General features: G+C 46.8%; 1 protein-coding gene across 1 annotated transcript in view; it reads left to right on the forward strand.

Moving 5' to 3' along the window:
• The first annotated feature begins 8,491 nt into the window (after positions 1-8,491).
• The window catches only part of Trpm8 (transient receptor potential cation channel subfamily M member 8), a 70,534-nt gene continuing 64,018 nt past the window's right edge, over positions 8,492-15,007 (forward strand). The window contains exons 1-2 of the mRNA XM_059278151.1: positions 8,492-8,608; positions 11,400-11,473. Of these exons, the coding sequence (XP_059134134.1) occupies positions 8,492-8,608; positions 11,400-11,473 (191 nt within the window). The remainder of the gene's footprint in view (positions 8,609-11,399; positions 11,474-15,007) is intronic.

Here is a 15,007-nt window from a genome sequence, read left to right on the forward strand (position 1 = left end):
GCTGCTCTTCATAGCCATGCCCACCCTCCCTATCCACCTGTCCCAGCTGTGGTTCTTACACTGGCTTCTGCATGGTGTGGGGTGTGTGTGGCCTTGGTGCACCTTCCCAGCTTTTCAGAGCTTACAGCTGGCCATGCTCTTCTGTGGTTGGAGGAAGCCTTCACAGCCGTCTCTTTCTCTTATTTTTTCCCATTCACTTCTTTCTGTTTGCTTCCTTTCTTTGTGTTACAGAATCATTTACTTAGCTTAGCTCCGAGGGGATTTATCCTGTCCATGTCTCCTGCATGTAGTACCTTTGCTTCTTAAGTGATGATTTCTTATAGAAATCTCTATGATCACCGTGTGTCACCAGACACAGGAGCTCCCATCCCTGTTGGGTGGATTGGAGTCTACATGCAGAGCCTCACTGTGTTCTGCCTTCCTGGCTCCCTGCTGGAATCAGTGTTGATCATGCAGGACACTGTGGACAGCCGTCTACTGCCAGCTCATGTGATTTCTCTGGTCTGACCTCACTATGATTTGACATTGGCCACCATTTGATGCTGGTCATATGATGCTGCTGGTTTTTGCCATGTCTATGAGGGTACCAGCTTCCTGTAGAAATGAGGACCAATAGCAGTTCTGAAAGGCACTCTGCTGTGGATGATTGATTGATAAAGTGCTAATTGGCCAGTAGCCAGGCAGGAAGTATAGGCAGGACAAGGAGAGAGGAGAATTCTGGGAAGTGGAAGGCTGAGGCAGAGGGAGACGCTGCCAGCCTCCACCATGACAAGCAACATGTAAGATATCAGTAAGCCACAAGCCACTTGGCAAGGTATAGATTTATAGAAATGGGTTAATTAAGATATAAGAACTAGATAGCAAGAAGCCTGCCATGGCCATACAGTTTATAAGTAATATAAGTGTTTGTGTTTGCTTGGGTCTGAGCAGCTGTGGGACTGGCGGGTGAGAGAGATTTGTCCTGACCATGGGCCAGGCAGGACCAGGAAAACTTCAGCTACAGCACTCTACTCACAGATCTTACATTCAGCTCTGAGCTACCATATTCCCTCTTTCCCTCACAGTTGTCTTTGTGACCTGTTATGAATCTGAAGAAACATAATCTTGTGTGAGATCACCCATGCCCAGGGGAGGCTGTAATCAGAAAACAACAATATGATTTCCAGAAAACAAAAACAGACTTGAGTTTGCACATAGGAGACTTTATGATCAATATGAAAATTTTAGACCCATTTCTAGCCAGAATCAATATAAACTATTAACCCTGATAAATAAGGGACAAAGGCGTAAATGTGATACAGACAGAACAGCATTGATGCAGCCCATAAAGTTTACTTTACAGGGTCCAAAAATATAATGAAAACAGAATCAAGCTTGTAGCATTGGAGGTAAGCACAGGTCAAGTTGTCCGTGTGTGAACTCTCTGCAAAGACCCTCACACCGATACCAGCCTCCTGGAATGCACACTTCTTGTCATGCTCCATTGAAATCTTCCCCATGGTGTTTTCTGATGCTGATGGATGAGTCCAGGGTGGACCAGCCAGGAAGGAAGGGCCATGGCTGCCAGGAAGGCCAAGAGAGCCACCTGGGAGAGTGGAAGATGCAGAAATGACCATTAGTAGGGAGATAATATTTCTTCTCCAAGAAGAATAAGTACATGTAACAAAAAGAAGAGCTGAATCATGTGTTGGGTCAAAGTCAGATAAAGTTGGGCACTGTAGTAAAGTGGGGTGATAAGTGTCATGGTAATTGGCAGACAGGAGCGCCAACCACCATTTTAAAGGCTAGTTAGGGGCACATGGTGGGAATGTAGGTTACTTGTGAGTTCTGTCCCCCTTTTCTATAGTTAACTCTGAGTCAGGCGCCTTAGGGGGGCTTGCCCTGGGGTTACACTGTGGGGCTTGAGTAGTATTTGGTAGTCTTGTGGTCATTCTTGGCATGATATTATATTAAAAGAGTAATTACATTCGATAAATCAAGAGTACTGGCAGTGACTGTTAAATTAAAGGGTGCAGTGGTAGACAGGCTTCTGAGATTCCCCTAGGATGCCCAGCTTCCAGTATTCAGTTCTTCCAGCCTTTCTCCTTGAGTATGGGCTGGACTTAAAGTTCTGCTGCCCATCAAAAGAATATAGAAAGTGTGATAGGTTGTCGCTTTTATGGTTGGATAACACAAGAGTGTGAATTTGTCTTGCCATCATGCTTTCTGTTACCTTCTTAGCCATTTGTTTCAATAAAGCAAGTTGCCCAGTTTAGAGAGGCTCACATGGACCAGTCTCCATGTTGGAGAGGCCCACTCAGAGCAGTCTCCATGTTGGAGAGGCCCACAGAGACCAGTCTCCATGTTGGAGAGGCCCACTCAGAGCAGTCTCCATGTTGGAGAGGCCCACAGAGACCAGTCTCCATGTTGGAGAGGCCCACACAGAGCAGTCTCCATGTTAGAGAGGCCCATACAGAGCAGTCTCCATGTTGGAGAGGCCCACACAGAGCAGTCTCCATGTTAGAGAGGCCCACTCAGAGCAGTCTCCATGTTGGAGAGGCCCACACAGAGCAGTCTTCATGTTGGAGAAGCACACATAGATGAGTTCCTATGTTGGAGAGGCCCACATAGATGAGTTCCTATGTTGGAGAGGCCCATATAGCTGAAACTTGATGGTGTTCTTAGGCTCACAGCTGAGAAAAGACAGAGACCCTCAGCCTAACAGCTCTCAAGGAGTCAACTCCTGCTAATAACAACGTTCTTCATTGAGTCCAAAGGATGACACCCCTCTACCCCACTCACGAAGTCCCCCCTTCTCTTACTTGCTCTTCCACATTTGCTCCCTCTGCTTCTGGTCCTTTAGGATGCAAATCTAATTAGGTTCTTCCAAGAATTTATGTAGTACCAACCCTTCCCAACACCTTCCTTTCCATCTCACACCACTTTCGTTGCTCTTAGAAGGTCTCAACACGAGTTTAGTGGGAATAGTTCAGATCTGACACTGATGCCATTTGAACACCATGCCAAGTCTGATGTAAAGACATGTCTTCGATCTTCACCAAAAACCCACAGGGCTAGGCACAGCCCCAGGAACGAAGGACTGAGACTTGAGAGGCTATGTTAGCTGCTGACTGTCAGGGAGCCCAGCCTCAGTCTGGTTTTTATTCAGACCCACAAGCCATTGCTTTGGCTTTTTTCTGTACTGTGGTAGCTTTTTCTTCCTCCAGTGTTATGCTAGATTAGTGGATGTTTCTTAGGTGTGTTTATTTGACTTCCTTTTGACATATGGTTTTCATTGCTATGGGAAAGTGTGTCTTCCATTCCTCTATGATTCTTGGAAGTGAGGGCTTTCATGCTTCATTCCTATCCCCATGACTTAAAAAAGTATTTTTATTTATGTGTATGTGTGTATGTCCAAATGAATGTATGTGCACTCCATGTGAACAGTGCCCATGGAAGCCAGAAGGAGCCACCAGATTCCTCTGGAACTGAAGTTACAAATGGTTGTGACCCTGTTCCTGGAAACTGAACCCAGGTCCTCTGCAAGGGCAACAAGTACTCTTAAGCTTTGAGCCATCTCCCCAGCTCCCTCCTCTATGATGTTTTAGAAGCAGAATAGGGTAGTGAGCAAAGCTCACGAATTGCATGGATCCATCCTTATAAAAAACCACCACTCAGTCTTGCAGGGCACCTACCATGCTGTCTTCCTAGTGGAGTCTTTTTCATGGTGGTCATCTTCATGAGCTGGCCCACGTTAGGCAGTGTCTGTCATGTTTTTCTTGACTTCATTGTCCTATTGCTCTCCAGAGTTCCATGATTGAGAGAAATACACTCATGTGGAGCAAGAGATAAGCCAAGAGGCCCTGTACTTGAAACTTACATTTAAGGAAGTGTTCTGGATGGCAGAGAACCAGTACCTGCTCTAGAAAGAAGCAGCATCCAAGAAGCATCTCTGGTGAGCCTTCAAGAGCTTGCGAATCAAATAGCATGGGTATGTTATGCCATTCTGTGTTGTACTGTGTTAGAACCTTGGGGTTATGAATCCTGTCTTTCAAGGTCTGTGTGAAAGTTTAATTCCCAGTTGTAGGACAGGCTGACATGAACAAATGCCTCAGCTTTAAATTTTTGAGCCCTGTTCTTATTAAACTATTTCTAAGTGATTTTTTTTTCCTTGAGTGAAGCAGTGTCTCCCTCTCCATTCCAAGAGACAAGAGCTACAGAAATTCCTCTGGCCACCTGTGCAGTTATATGACCAGAGCAAATGGACAGAGTGGACCAAGGGCACCAGGGCAGATGTTTGTGTCTAAATCCTTATGCAAAAGGAAACTTTTTAGAACCACAAATAAAAAGCCTGATGAAGACTGCTTTGCTCCTATTCATATGGAGAGAGTCCCTGAGGGGACTCTTTGGAAGTTATATCTCTGGCTGCTGAGTGAGCCCCCAAAAGCCTGTGCTCTTGGCTAGACTTGTGGTTCTCTTAACCTATTTTATTTTCAATTGCTCATCTCTCCCGTTGACCCTTGAGATACCTTCTGGTCCCTGTACTGTTATTGTTAACAGTATTATATTCTGATATTTACTCTGGACTTTGGTTTCCCCCGATCTGTTAGTTTCCTTTCCCGAGACTCAAACTTGATACTTCCTCTGTAGAGCAAACGACCCATGATGACCTTCTCTCTTCCAGCTCTGCTTTCCTCTCCATGTGCTCTGGAGACAGAGACCTTTGTGTGGCCATCTTCACCCTCTCCACCTCCTGCCTCCTGGAGGAGAGGGGCTATCTTCACCTTATCCAGCTCCAAGATGCTTTCCTTTTCATTAAAGGTTTTTTTTTTCAGGTGGCATACATGATATATTTAATTTGGGAAAACATGAAAAGTTAAAGAATAGAATTAAAATCATGCATAGCCCCCTTCTGCCCACACAAGAGTGGCTAGCACTTTGATGGATCTGGATCCACATGTCTTTGAGTGTTATGTGTGCTGCATTTGATAATTACCTTAACAGCAGGCACGCTGCCTGACTTGCCTGTGTAGGGAAACTGTGTCCGGAAGCATTCATTTAAGGTCACAGGGGTAGCACTTGAGCACAAGTGCAGAAATCAGAACTTTTTTGTTACTTCCTTCATCTTGATCTTTCCCTACATGCAAGAAGCCCTAGCAATTTCCCATATCATCAGGACTCCTCTGTCACCACATCATCTTCTCATCTATTCTGGGAGAAACATTCTCCTGGTGATGGAAACATAGGTTGTTTCTAGTTTTTTCCTGCGGCAAGTAACTCACTATTGGACATCTTCCAAATGTAACTCTGTGTGTGTGTGTGTGTGTGTGTGTGTGTGTGTGTGTGTGTACAGGATCTCACACTCATGTGTATGTGGGTGCACATGTACACACATGTGGATGTCAGAGGACAGTCTGTGACGTCAACCCTCAGGCAGTCCTCAGGCATGTTTCACCTTCTATTTGAGACAAGTTCTCATTGGCCTGGAACTTCACCAAAGATCTGCTTGTCTCTGCCATGAGTGTCCTGCTCTTGGTGTGGTTGGAGCATACTATCACAGCCAGCATTTTAATGGGTTTTCTCAGGACCTGAACTCAGGTCTTCACACTTGGGAGGCAAGCACTTTACCAACTGTCCTCAGACCCTGGAATACCATCTTTTTATTGTTTGGTAGCTCAGTCAGTAGAACATGAGACTTAATCTCGGGGTCGTGGGTTCATGCCCCATGTTTGGGTGCCAAATGTAGCTGTATGTGTCTCAGGTCCCACCTGGCCCCCACGTGGTCCAGACAAATCTCTCTTACCTGTGGTCCTGCAGCCACTCAGACCCAAGTAAACACAGAGGCTTATATTATTTACAAACTATGTGACCTATGGCAAGCTTCTTGCTAGCTAGCTCTTATAACTTAACCCATTTCTATTAATCTATAAGTTGCCACATGGCTGAGGCTTACTGGTACTTTCACATCTTGCTTCTCCTGGCAGTGGCTGGTGTCTCTTCCTACTCTCTTTTCTTCTCTCTGTATCTCTGCTTTCCCACCTGCCTCTAAGCTGCCTCACCATAGGCCAAAACAGCTTTATTTACTAGCCAATGGGAGCAACACTTATTCACAGCATACAGAAAGATATCCCACAGCATTTGAGAATGCCGTACATATGATATGTTTTAATCTAATCCACCTCCATGCTCTCCTTCAACTATTCCAACACCCTTCCCTCTTGTTCTCTCCCAGCTTTATGTACTTTTAGAAACTCTCACTGAGTCTGTATCATGCTGCCAGTATGTTCATGGGTGTCGGGCCATCCACTGGGCTGTAGACATTGCATTGCAGATGAAAACTAAGTCTTTTATCTAGATTCCCTAAAGCCAATAATGATCATTCTTGAAGTTTGCTGTTTGCAAGACTTAAGCTTGCTATGTCATCACTAACGACTTTGCTGGAACTAAAGAAGTTTTTACCCTACCTTCCACCCCTGATCCTCACCCCCACTGTCTAAGAGTGTCTGTCCCAACCCTCTTCCCAACACACAATACTGCCTTCCATAAGTCTCCCTGTTGGTGCCTCATTGTTGATGAACTTTTCCTGTTTGGTTACAAGGAGGCTGAACAATGTTGATTAGAGATTGTATCCCCTGTCATGGATTTAGATTTCAGTCTTTGGCCCATTTTTTTCTAGCAGGTTCAGGATTATTAGATGTGGACGGGCATTTGGGGGTGGACATTGATTGGACATGTTGCTGCCCGCCCCAAGGCCCAGCTTTCTTTCCTTCTGTCCTTTCTGGTTTTTGTCAGTCTTTCCAGTTCCCTCTCCTTTGGGTGAGTTTAATCCTCTTTTCCTTTCCTGTGACTCCCCTAAGGCCCTCTCTTCTCAGCCTCCCTCCAGGCCCCTGGGAGCTCTCTTCCAGTCTTTTCTCTTGGGACTTCTTCAAAAGTTTGTTTTATTTTTCACACTGAAATGTGTCTAGAGGATCAGTAAACGTGCACCTGTACCATGTGTTACATGAGACATCATAAAAAGTGCCTGGATTCACATGGATTCATGTGGTCAGCTGACCTCGGACCAATGCCCGAAAGAGACGGGAGAGGCCTGCCGGCTGCACAGCTTCCATGGTTTGGTGGAGATGTGTTCTCCAACGCAAAAACACACCTTTTCCTTTGCAGGGCAGTAAAGTTTCTCATTGCAAAGCAAATGAAATTGCTTCTCGACCGTCTGGGCCCCACTCAGAAGCAATTTGCTGTATGGGAGGCATCTCGAATGCATTGCAGGATTGATTTGCGGTTTTACAGTAATGTATGTGAAGTACCTATTAATACTCTGTGCGGCTCTTTGAAATGCCTGGTAGGGGAGAAGTAAAAGAGATGTTTAGTACTTTAACCAGTTTGGGCTGTGCACGCTGAGTGGGTTCTAGGAGAGCTTCCAAGATCTGTGGCTCAGGAAGTAGGGGACAGTCTAGGATGCATGTGGTCCCTAGAGGAGAAGACAGTGAGGAGTGTGGGTAGTGTTTTTGTTCTAGAAATGTCCCGTTTGCTGCATTTACAGGTCATATGGTCTGGGTTTTGTCTGGAGCTTGGGATGTAGGTCAGAGTTTAGGAGACATGAGGGAATGGGTCTTCGGCAGCAGAGATGAGTGTCTTCAAGTGAGATGAAGAGTGAGGACAGCAAGGCCCCCTCAAGACAGAACTTCCCTGATGCCCACACAGGTGGGAGGTATGGGGTGTCCCTGAGACTCACATACCAACCTCAGAGTTTCAGGGAGACCTGGGGCATGTGACTTGTAGGCCTTGCTTGATTTGGATCAGACCCAAGGTCCTGTCTCCACTGTGGCCATGATCTGACTGATACATGATGCCAGCCAGAGGCCAGCGAGCTGGCTCAGCGAGTGAAGAAAGTACTTGCCACGCAAGCCTGAGGTCCCGAGTTCAGTTCTTGGAATGCATTGTGGAAGGGAAGAGCCTACCCCCTTAAGTTGGCCTCTGACCTCCACATGTGCCCTGGAATGGAAATGCTGATATATATATATATATATATATATATATATATATATATATATATATATATAGAGAGAGAGAGAGAGAGAGAGAGAGAGAGAGAGAGAGAAGGAGAGAGGCACATAGTAATTTTTTATATTTTTTTTAGTGTTAGCCATTCCACATTCATCAACCAAGTAGACAATTAGTGCAAACGCAGTGGATGGTACTCTGGGGTGGGTCACCCAAGTTTGTCTCAGGAATGCTGAAGTCATAAAATGCTGTCATGCCTGTTGCTACCAAAGGGCGGCAGCACTGAGGCATGAGGGGTGGGAGAGGACATAGCGCCGAGGCGCAGAAATGCCTGCCGAGTCCCGGAGGATGAAATAGGTGCAGGGTAGATGATGCAGGTGAGCCGGATGGAGCATAGTCCACTGCCTGTGGTAAGGAAAGAGAGTGGGAGGAAGGTGCAGCAGGCCACACGCTTCTGGGGAAGTCCTTTTACTGTGTGTAACCCGCTTGTCCTCTAACCTCCACAGGCAAGATGTCCTTCGAGGGAGCCAGGCTCAGCATGAGGAGCCGCAGGAACGGGACCCTGGGCAGCACCCGGACCCTGTACTCCAGTGTGTCTCGGAGCACCGATGTGTCCTACAGCGACAGTGTAAGTCCACACTGAGGCCGCTTGACGCAGTTAGGGTTATTTAGTGACCGACTGGCCGTCTTTAAAAAGATAATCTCTTGCGTCCTAATTAGTATTTGTTTTATGAGTTATTTTTTGTAGAATGTAGAAGCATATTCGTTGCTGTATTATATTTCTCTTTTAAGATGACAATTATTTTAATAAGCCATTAGGAAAAACTTTTTTTTTTTTTTTTTTTTTTTGGCTTTTCGAGACAGGGTTTCTCTGTGTAGTTTTGCGCCTTTCCTGGGACTCACTTGGTAGCCCAGGCTGGCCTCAAACTCACAGAGATCCGCCTGGCTCTGCCTCCCGAGTGCTGGGATTAAAGGAGTGCGCCACCACCGCCTGGCCCATTAGGAAAAACTTTAAACACTGTGTTTCTTAAATCATTTTTTTTCTGGTAAAATTTGAGGATTTTATACAATTATACTATATTTGTCTCATCTCCAACTCCTCCTGTGTCCCCCTCACAATCCCTTATTGAATTTCTGACGTCTTCTTCTATATTGATGTGTGTGTGTGTGTGTGTGTGTGTGTGTGTGTGTGTGTGACTTATTGAGTCTAATTAGTGCTGACAGTTTATTTGCATGGATTGTCCTCCCCCAGCAGCCACTGACTGCCTGTAGCTCTTCATCTAGGAGTGAGGCTTTATGAAATTTTCCTCCATCTGTGGTGACATGTGGATTAGTGTGGACTTTTCAGGTCTGTGCAGGCAGCTGCATTGTTGTAGACATCATGCAGACAACATCCTGGACTTCTGGTTCCTACAACCTTGCCCCTCCCCATTTTCTGATGTCCCCCAAGTGTTAGGCGTCGGGGTTGTAGTGTAGATGCCCCGCCTGGGCCTGGCAGCCTGGAGTCATTTATTCTCTTCATTTTTATCGTGGTTGTAGTGTTGATTTCACTGCCCATGATTAACACTTTCCCTCTTGTCCTGTGGGTTCAGGACTGAGTTATGACATCCGTGTCCTTGACTCAGTGTGGTTCCTTTTGTCTCCTGGTTGCTTCCTCTGGCCCATCTCTCCTCATCCTGAACCAGTACCAACACTGCCGACAGGTCGTGGCTTCTTACTGGAACCAGCTAGCGGGACACCAGGAGGCTGTCTCTTCTGAGTTTACTCATGTCGCACGTGGTCCCCTCCGGCCAGCTCTCCACACTGCAAGTCTTGACACACACTTTCGCTTGTCAGAACACTGTAGTCTGATGTCTGGCTCCCGCTGACTACAGCATGAAGTGTTGGGATGGAAGTCGGCTTTGTAAAGGAGAAGGAACAGGGGTGGGGGAGAGTCAGGGTGCCTGTCATGCCGTTGTTTTCAACGGTTGACCGTGTGGATCACTGAGCTGTCAGCAAACTCACAGAGGGGAACAGCAGAAGCCGGTGCCTTCCTCCAGCTGAGACCTGCCTTCCACGGCTGGAATGAAGGGGAGAGGTGCTCAGGACCCTCGGGTGCCGCTCCTAATCCTGCACACCCCCTTAGAGTTCGTCCCCATGTCTCACTTCAGTGCTGCCCCGTAACAGTGGACAAAGGCAATGGGGACCTCTCCAGAATTTCCAGGTCTTTCTCTCCTCCTCCTTCGTCTCCTTTGACCCCAAGTGATGAAGCACTACCGGAAGGCTCTCTCCAGAGAGCCAATGGCCTCAGGCACTGGTGCCCCTGGAAGTGGGATGAAGGCTGAGGCTTCTAGCTTCCAAGAGTTCCTGTTGGACCCCTGAGCACACACATACCTCTCAGAAAGTGCGCCTTCAGAGGGAGTTTATTCTAGCAATAAATTATTTTAAAAAATCATCACCCCCTCCTCCAGGATCATTCCATATTTCCTACAGCTATTGAGTTTCTGCCCTCCACATTAGGAGCACTCAACATGTGGCTCATGGGAAACGGTTCTCCCCACGGGTCCTCGGAGAAACAGCTTCATGTGCGATTGTCCTGAGTAGTACCACTTTACTCTCTCACTCATTGCGAGTGTGAGATCCTTCACCTTCCTCCTCATCTGCAATGCCTGCCAACTGTCATTTTGTTTTAGTTTTCTTGACCTGGTGGATGTAAAGTGGCCTCTCCACATGGTGAGTTTTTCACGTGTTTATGGCTTTCCTGTGGACTTCTTTTTTTTTTCCGTATCTGCTCTGTCTTGCTGTTTTCCCATTGGACCATCTGCTGTGTTTTTGTTGATTGACAGTCCTTTTGTATCTTGGTCACTATTTATGATACATCGCTATTGCCAATTCCCTCACTGTGAGGAATGTGTTTTCAAATGTCTTGCTCTGCCAACATAAGAGACATCTTTGGCTTATAAAGGCTTGGGCTGGTTCTTAGGACGAGATCCCAGCTACGCCTAACCACCTTGCCCACAGTAGCATATATACAAATGTAGGACATTTTGGAAAACATCTCCTTTTTAAAAACTAGGCAGAAGAGGGATGAAAATATGCATTGATAGTTTTTTCTAATTCCAAACTACCATCCAACACTTCTGTTCCCTGGTAACTGTGAAGAGAGAAAAACATTGTGTGTGTGTGTGTGTGTGTGTGTGTGTGTGTGTGATGCCATTTATACAAAAGACAACTCTAAGCAACTTTTGGAAACATTTTCATTTAGTTAAACAGCTTAAATGTATGTGTCACTAAAAATAAACCCAGAGTACACTAAAAGAAACAAAAAGGATGCCATGACAACCTTTGAAGGCAGGCTAGGACATAGCTAGTGTTCATTAATACCAGCAGGCCTGAGAACAGATGAGTAATGTATTACTCCATATTTTTTTTCTTCACAGGATTTGGTGGATTTTATTCAGGCAAACTTTAAAAAACGAGAATGTGTCTTCTTTACCAGAGACTCCAAGGCCATGTAAGCTACAGCTTTCTTCCACATTCACTTCTGTGTTTCAGAGTCCACTGTCGCTGACTGTTAGTACAGTGAACAGACACCTAGGAGGTCATTACTGGAGGTGGTTGCATCCCAAAAGTCCCCGATGGCATGTGATTGGGATGGACTTGACATGCCTGTGGAATTTCCTGGTTTTGTCCTTCCCTGTCGTCTTTTAGCTTGGGCAACACTGCAGTTGGTGAAGTCACCGAGAGGGACTGTCACTCCCTCCAGTACTCCCACGAGCTCAACGCTTTGCAGGCAGTTCTACCCACATGCTCCTATACTATCTGAATGTCCCTTCTTCACAGCTGTGGTCCTCGGGGCGTCTCTTCTAAGTGGGTGCTCCTCTGCTCTAAGTCCCCTGTGCTTGGGGGACCGGCTGGCTCCAAAGAGGCCCCACCAGCCCAACACACAGAGGGTCTTTCATTATGTTGATGAGCAGGTGAGAAAATGAGTGGGTTCCATCCTGTACGATACAAAACGAGGGGCTCAAACGAAGTGGCAAGAAATCCTGATACCCCCATTTTGTTGTTACTTGTAAACTAGAGGACACAGGCCGTACGTAGATAACTGCTGGGACCCTGGGGTTGGCACGCATGTGCTAAGCCCAGGTGGACCTTCACTTTCACCCCTAGTGGATGTCTGTCTGAGTGGTCCCTGGAGGAGGATGCTGGAACTTCTCCTCTGCTGGGCATCTTTGAGACATTATGTAGCTTAGCAGCTACCTACTAACACTCTTAACGTGGATTCCCACGGATCTGGTTTGTTCTCTTCGGCTCTTGCTTCCTTATTCAGGTTGAATCCTGTATAGAAACAGGAAGTACTCTGTCTGCAACCACAGCTCTTTGCAACAAAACTTTCCTGGTATCAGTGCTGTCAGCATGGCAGCGCCAAGTGACTGCTGATCTCCTGAAATGTGGCTAGTGTCACCAAGGAACTCCTTTACCAGCTTTAATTATTCTTCATTCAACTACAGAATCAAGTAGCCACATGGTTCATGGCCACAATAAAGATGAGTCTAACTCTGTGGGATTCAGAACTTTGGTTCTGAGGTTGCGAATTAGGATGCCAGTGTCCCCCCAGTCCTTTCCAGCTCTCCTCTCTGCTATCCCTACCCCTCCTGCACATGTCTATACCCCCAGTTCTTTTCTGGCAAGCCCTTTTCTCTGTTTCTAAACAATTTCATGCATATTGGTTCTTGGAGGGCTCCAGCCCATAAAGGAGCCAGACAACTTTTTTGGTCAATAGGTCATTTAAGATGTAACCCTATCTTTGGCGGGGAAAAGGCGTCTATCTTTAGCTGTAACAAGGACAAGCGGGGCGTATGCTACCCTACTGTGAGCTTGGGAGGCTGGGGACTTGTGCCAAAGGAGAGTGGGATGGTAGGCAGCAGTGGCAGAGCAGAGAGAGGGACATGGGAAGTAGCCTTGTCCCAGGAAGTCCCCCGGGACTTGGTAAGAGAAAGGCTTGCAGATGTGGCTCAGTCCCTACAGACTCCTTTTTCCTTGGCTAAGCTGGGTGAAGCTCCCTGGGGGGGGGGGGCTGTGCAAACAGAGGCAACATCCTGCCAGAGGGATGCGACAGGAGCTAGTCTGTAGCTCCATTTTTATAATTAAAAAAATTTAATATTTTCACAGATGCTTTAAATCAGGACAGTTTTCACACTCTGCAGTCATTAGGGGTTTCTCTTAGAGAATTCAATGAGTTGAACTGAAAAGAGGGGACTTGCTTCGAGGAGACAGGAATGTCACCTAAGAGCAGGCAGTGGCTGGGTCCCTTGAGCAGTTAGAGCTGTGACTAGGTTTGTGGGGACTCGGAACGTCCTGTCTGCCCCCCTTTTGTCTCCACTCCTTCCTGCACCTGCTTCCTCCTTCTTCCTTAGCACCCACAGAACTCCTGTACGGCCTGGAGGGAGATGAGGACAGAGCTTCTGGTCCTAATTCTGATTTTGTTCCCAAATTTCCAAGAAAGGGACACCAATGTCAAAAGTGTCCCTGGGCCTGTTGACTGTAGGCAGATGCTCAGGATTTTGGTGCATAAACAAGGTCACTCTGATGCAACTGTCCAGACGGTGTTGGGGAGCAATGGCAGTCTCTTCAGGACCAGGTCAAGTGTATGCTCCCCAGCAGGGGCCTGCAAGTGGAGGCAACAGCAATACCTTCCTGGGTGACAGTAGGTATGGTGAGGACTCCCGATGAGATGCCTTTGCTCCTCATGATAGTCTCTCCCCTGATGGCTTTGGTGGCTAGTCTTGCCTCAGTACTTCACATGGAGCGCTAATAACAGAGAAGCACTGGGCCCCTGGGATGCAGCTGAGGTCACTGCTTCCTGGCAGTAGAAACAGGCGGTTTGGTTTGGTCACAGGTCATCTACTTCTGGAGTGGTCATGACACTTGCCTCCTGAGCTGTGAACTTCTGTTGACTGTTTAGAAGGAGCCACAGAAACATATCTCACCCTCATCACCTCATAAATGAAGATATGACCGACCTACTGCCAGACAGTAATCTTAGGGCTCGCCCTACATTTTGCCATATGCCAGACAAACTCAACAGTGATGAAGACCTTGAAGCACAGAGCTTCCTCTGGTCTATGACAGTTGTGTGTATGCATCCTTGTATCTTGGAAGAAAAGCCAAAATATCTACTTTACACAAATCATTGAGAATGGTTGCAGATATAACTTATTTATAGTAAGACCGATCAATGTCATTCCTATTTGCTCATCCATTCACACAGTGTTTGCTAGATGTCAGTATATTTTTGGATAGAGAATATAAAGTGTAGAATCCAGCCAGAAAGAAGATTTTCTCAATTGACTTCTCTTTATCTGGCTCAGCCTGTTGTGGGAATCTTTGCTCCAGGATCACTTTGTACAGTTGACCGAGTGTGTAAGGTACTAGGATGTTAGAAGTGGGTGGATCTTTTACACTGTCCCCATACCCTGGAATAGGTCCACATCTTGGGTCATATACTTTATTGTGAGAGTGGAGACAGTGGTGACAGTGAGAGACATTGATCCTCTTAGCCTTGGGCAAAGGATATAAAATAGGCCGTTGGACTTTTGGTCAGCCATGATGGTGCTAGATGCCATTGTCCGGCTCCATTGTTTCTTTGCTCTGTCCTGCACTGTTGTGCTGGTCAAACACGGACTGTGTTTGCAGCTGTTTTTGCTGCGCCTTCCCTTCTTTTTGGTTGTCAGTCCTTCCTTGTTCCTTGACTCACATGCATGCCCCACCCTGAGCTGCAGGGCTCCTTGGCGGAGCATGCGCTGTGCACCAGGCCCACTCGATGCTTCGCACCGTTTCCGGCCCTCACAGCATGCCAGGCAGGAGAGGGGCTGTGCCGGGAGTTCCTCCAAAAGGAGGCATTTGGTTGGATTCTCCATGTCCTTTGCCAGACTTGTACTTAGCCACTCCAGGGGACACAGAGCAACTTGAGGGCAGAAAATCACATCGGTCTCAGCTTGGGATGCTGCAGATGTCGTTTTATCGTAAGCGGTGCTCTCAGACACTC

The sequence above is a fragment of the Peromyscus eremicus genome, chromosome 13, assembly GCF_949786415.1.
Source record: "Peromyscus eremicus chromosome 13, PerEre_H2_v1, whole genome shotgun sequence".
Lineage (NCBI taxonomy): Eukaryota > Metazoa > Chordata > Mammalia > Rodentia > Cricetidae > Peromyscus > Peromyscus eremicus.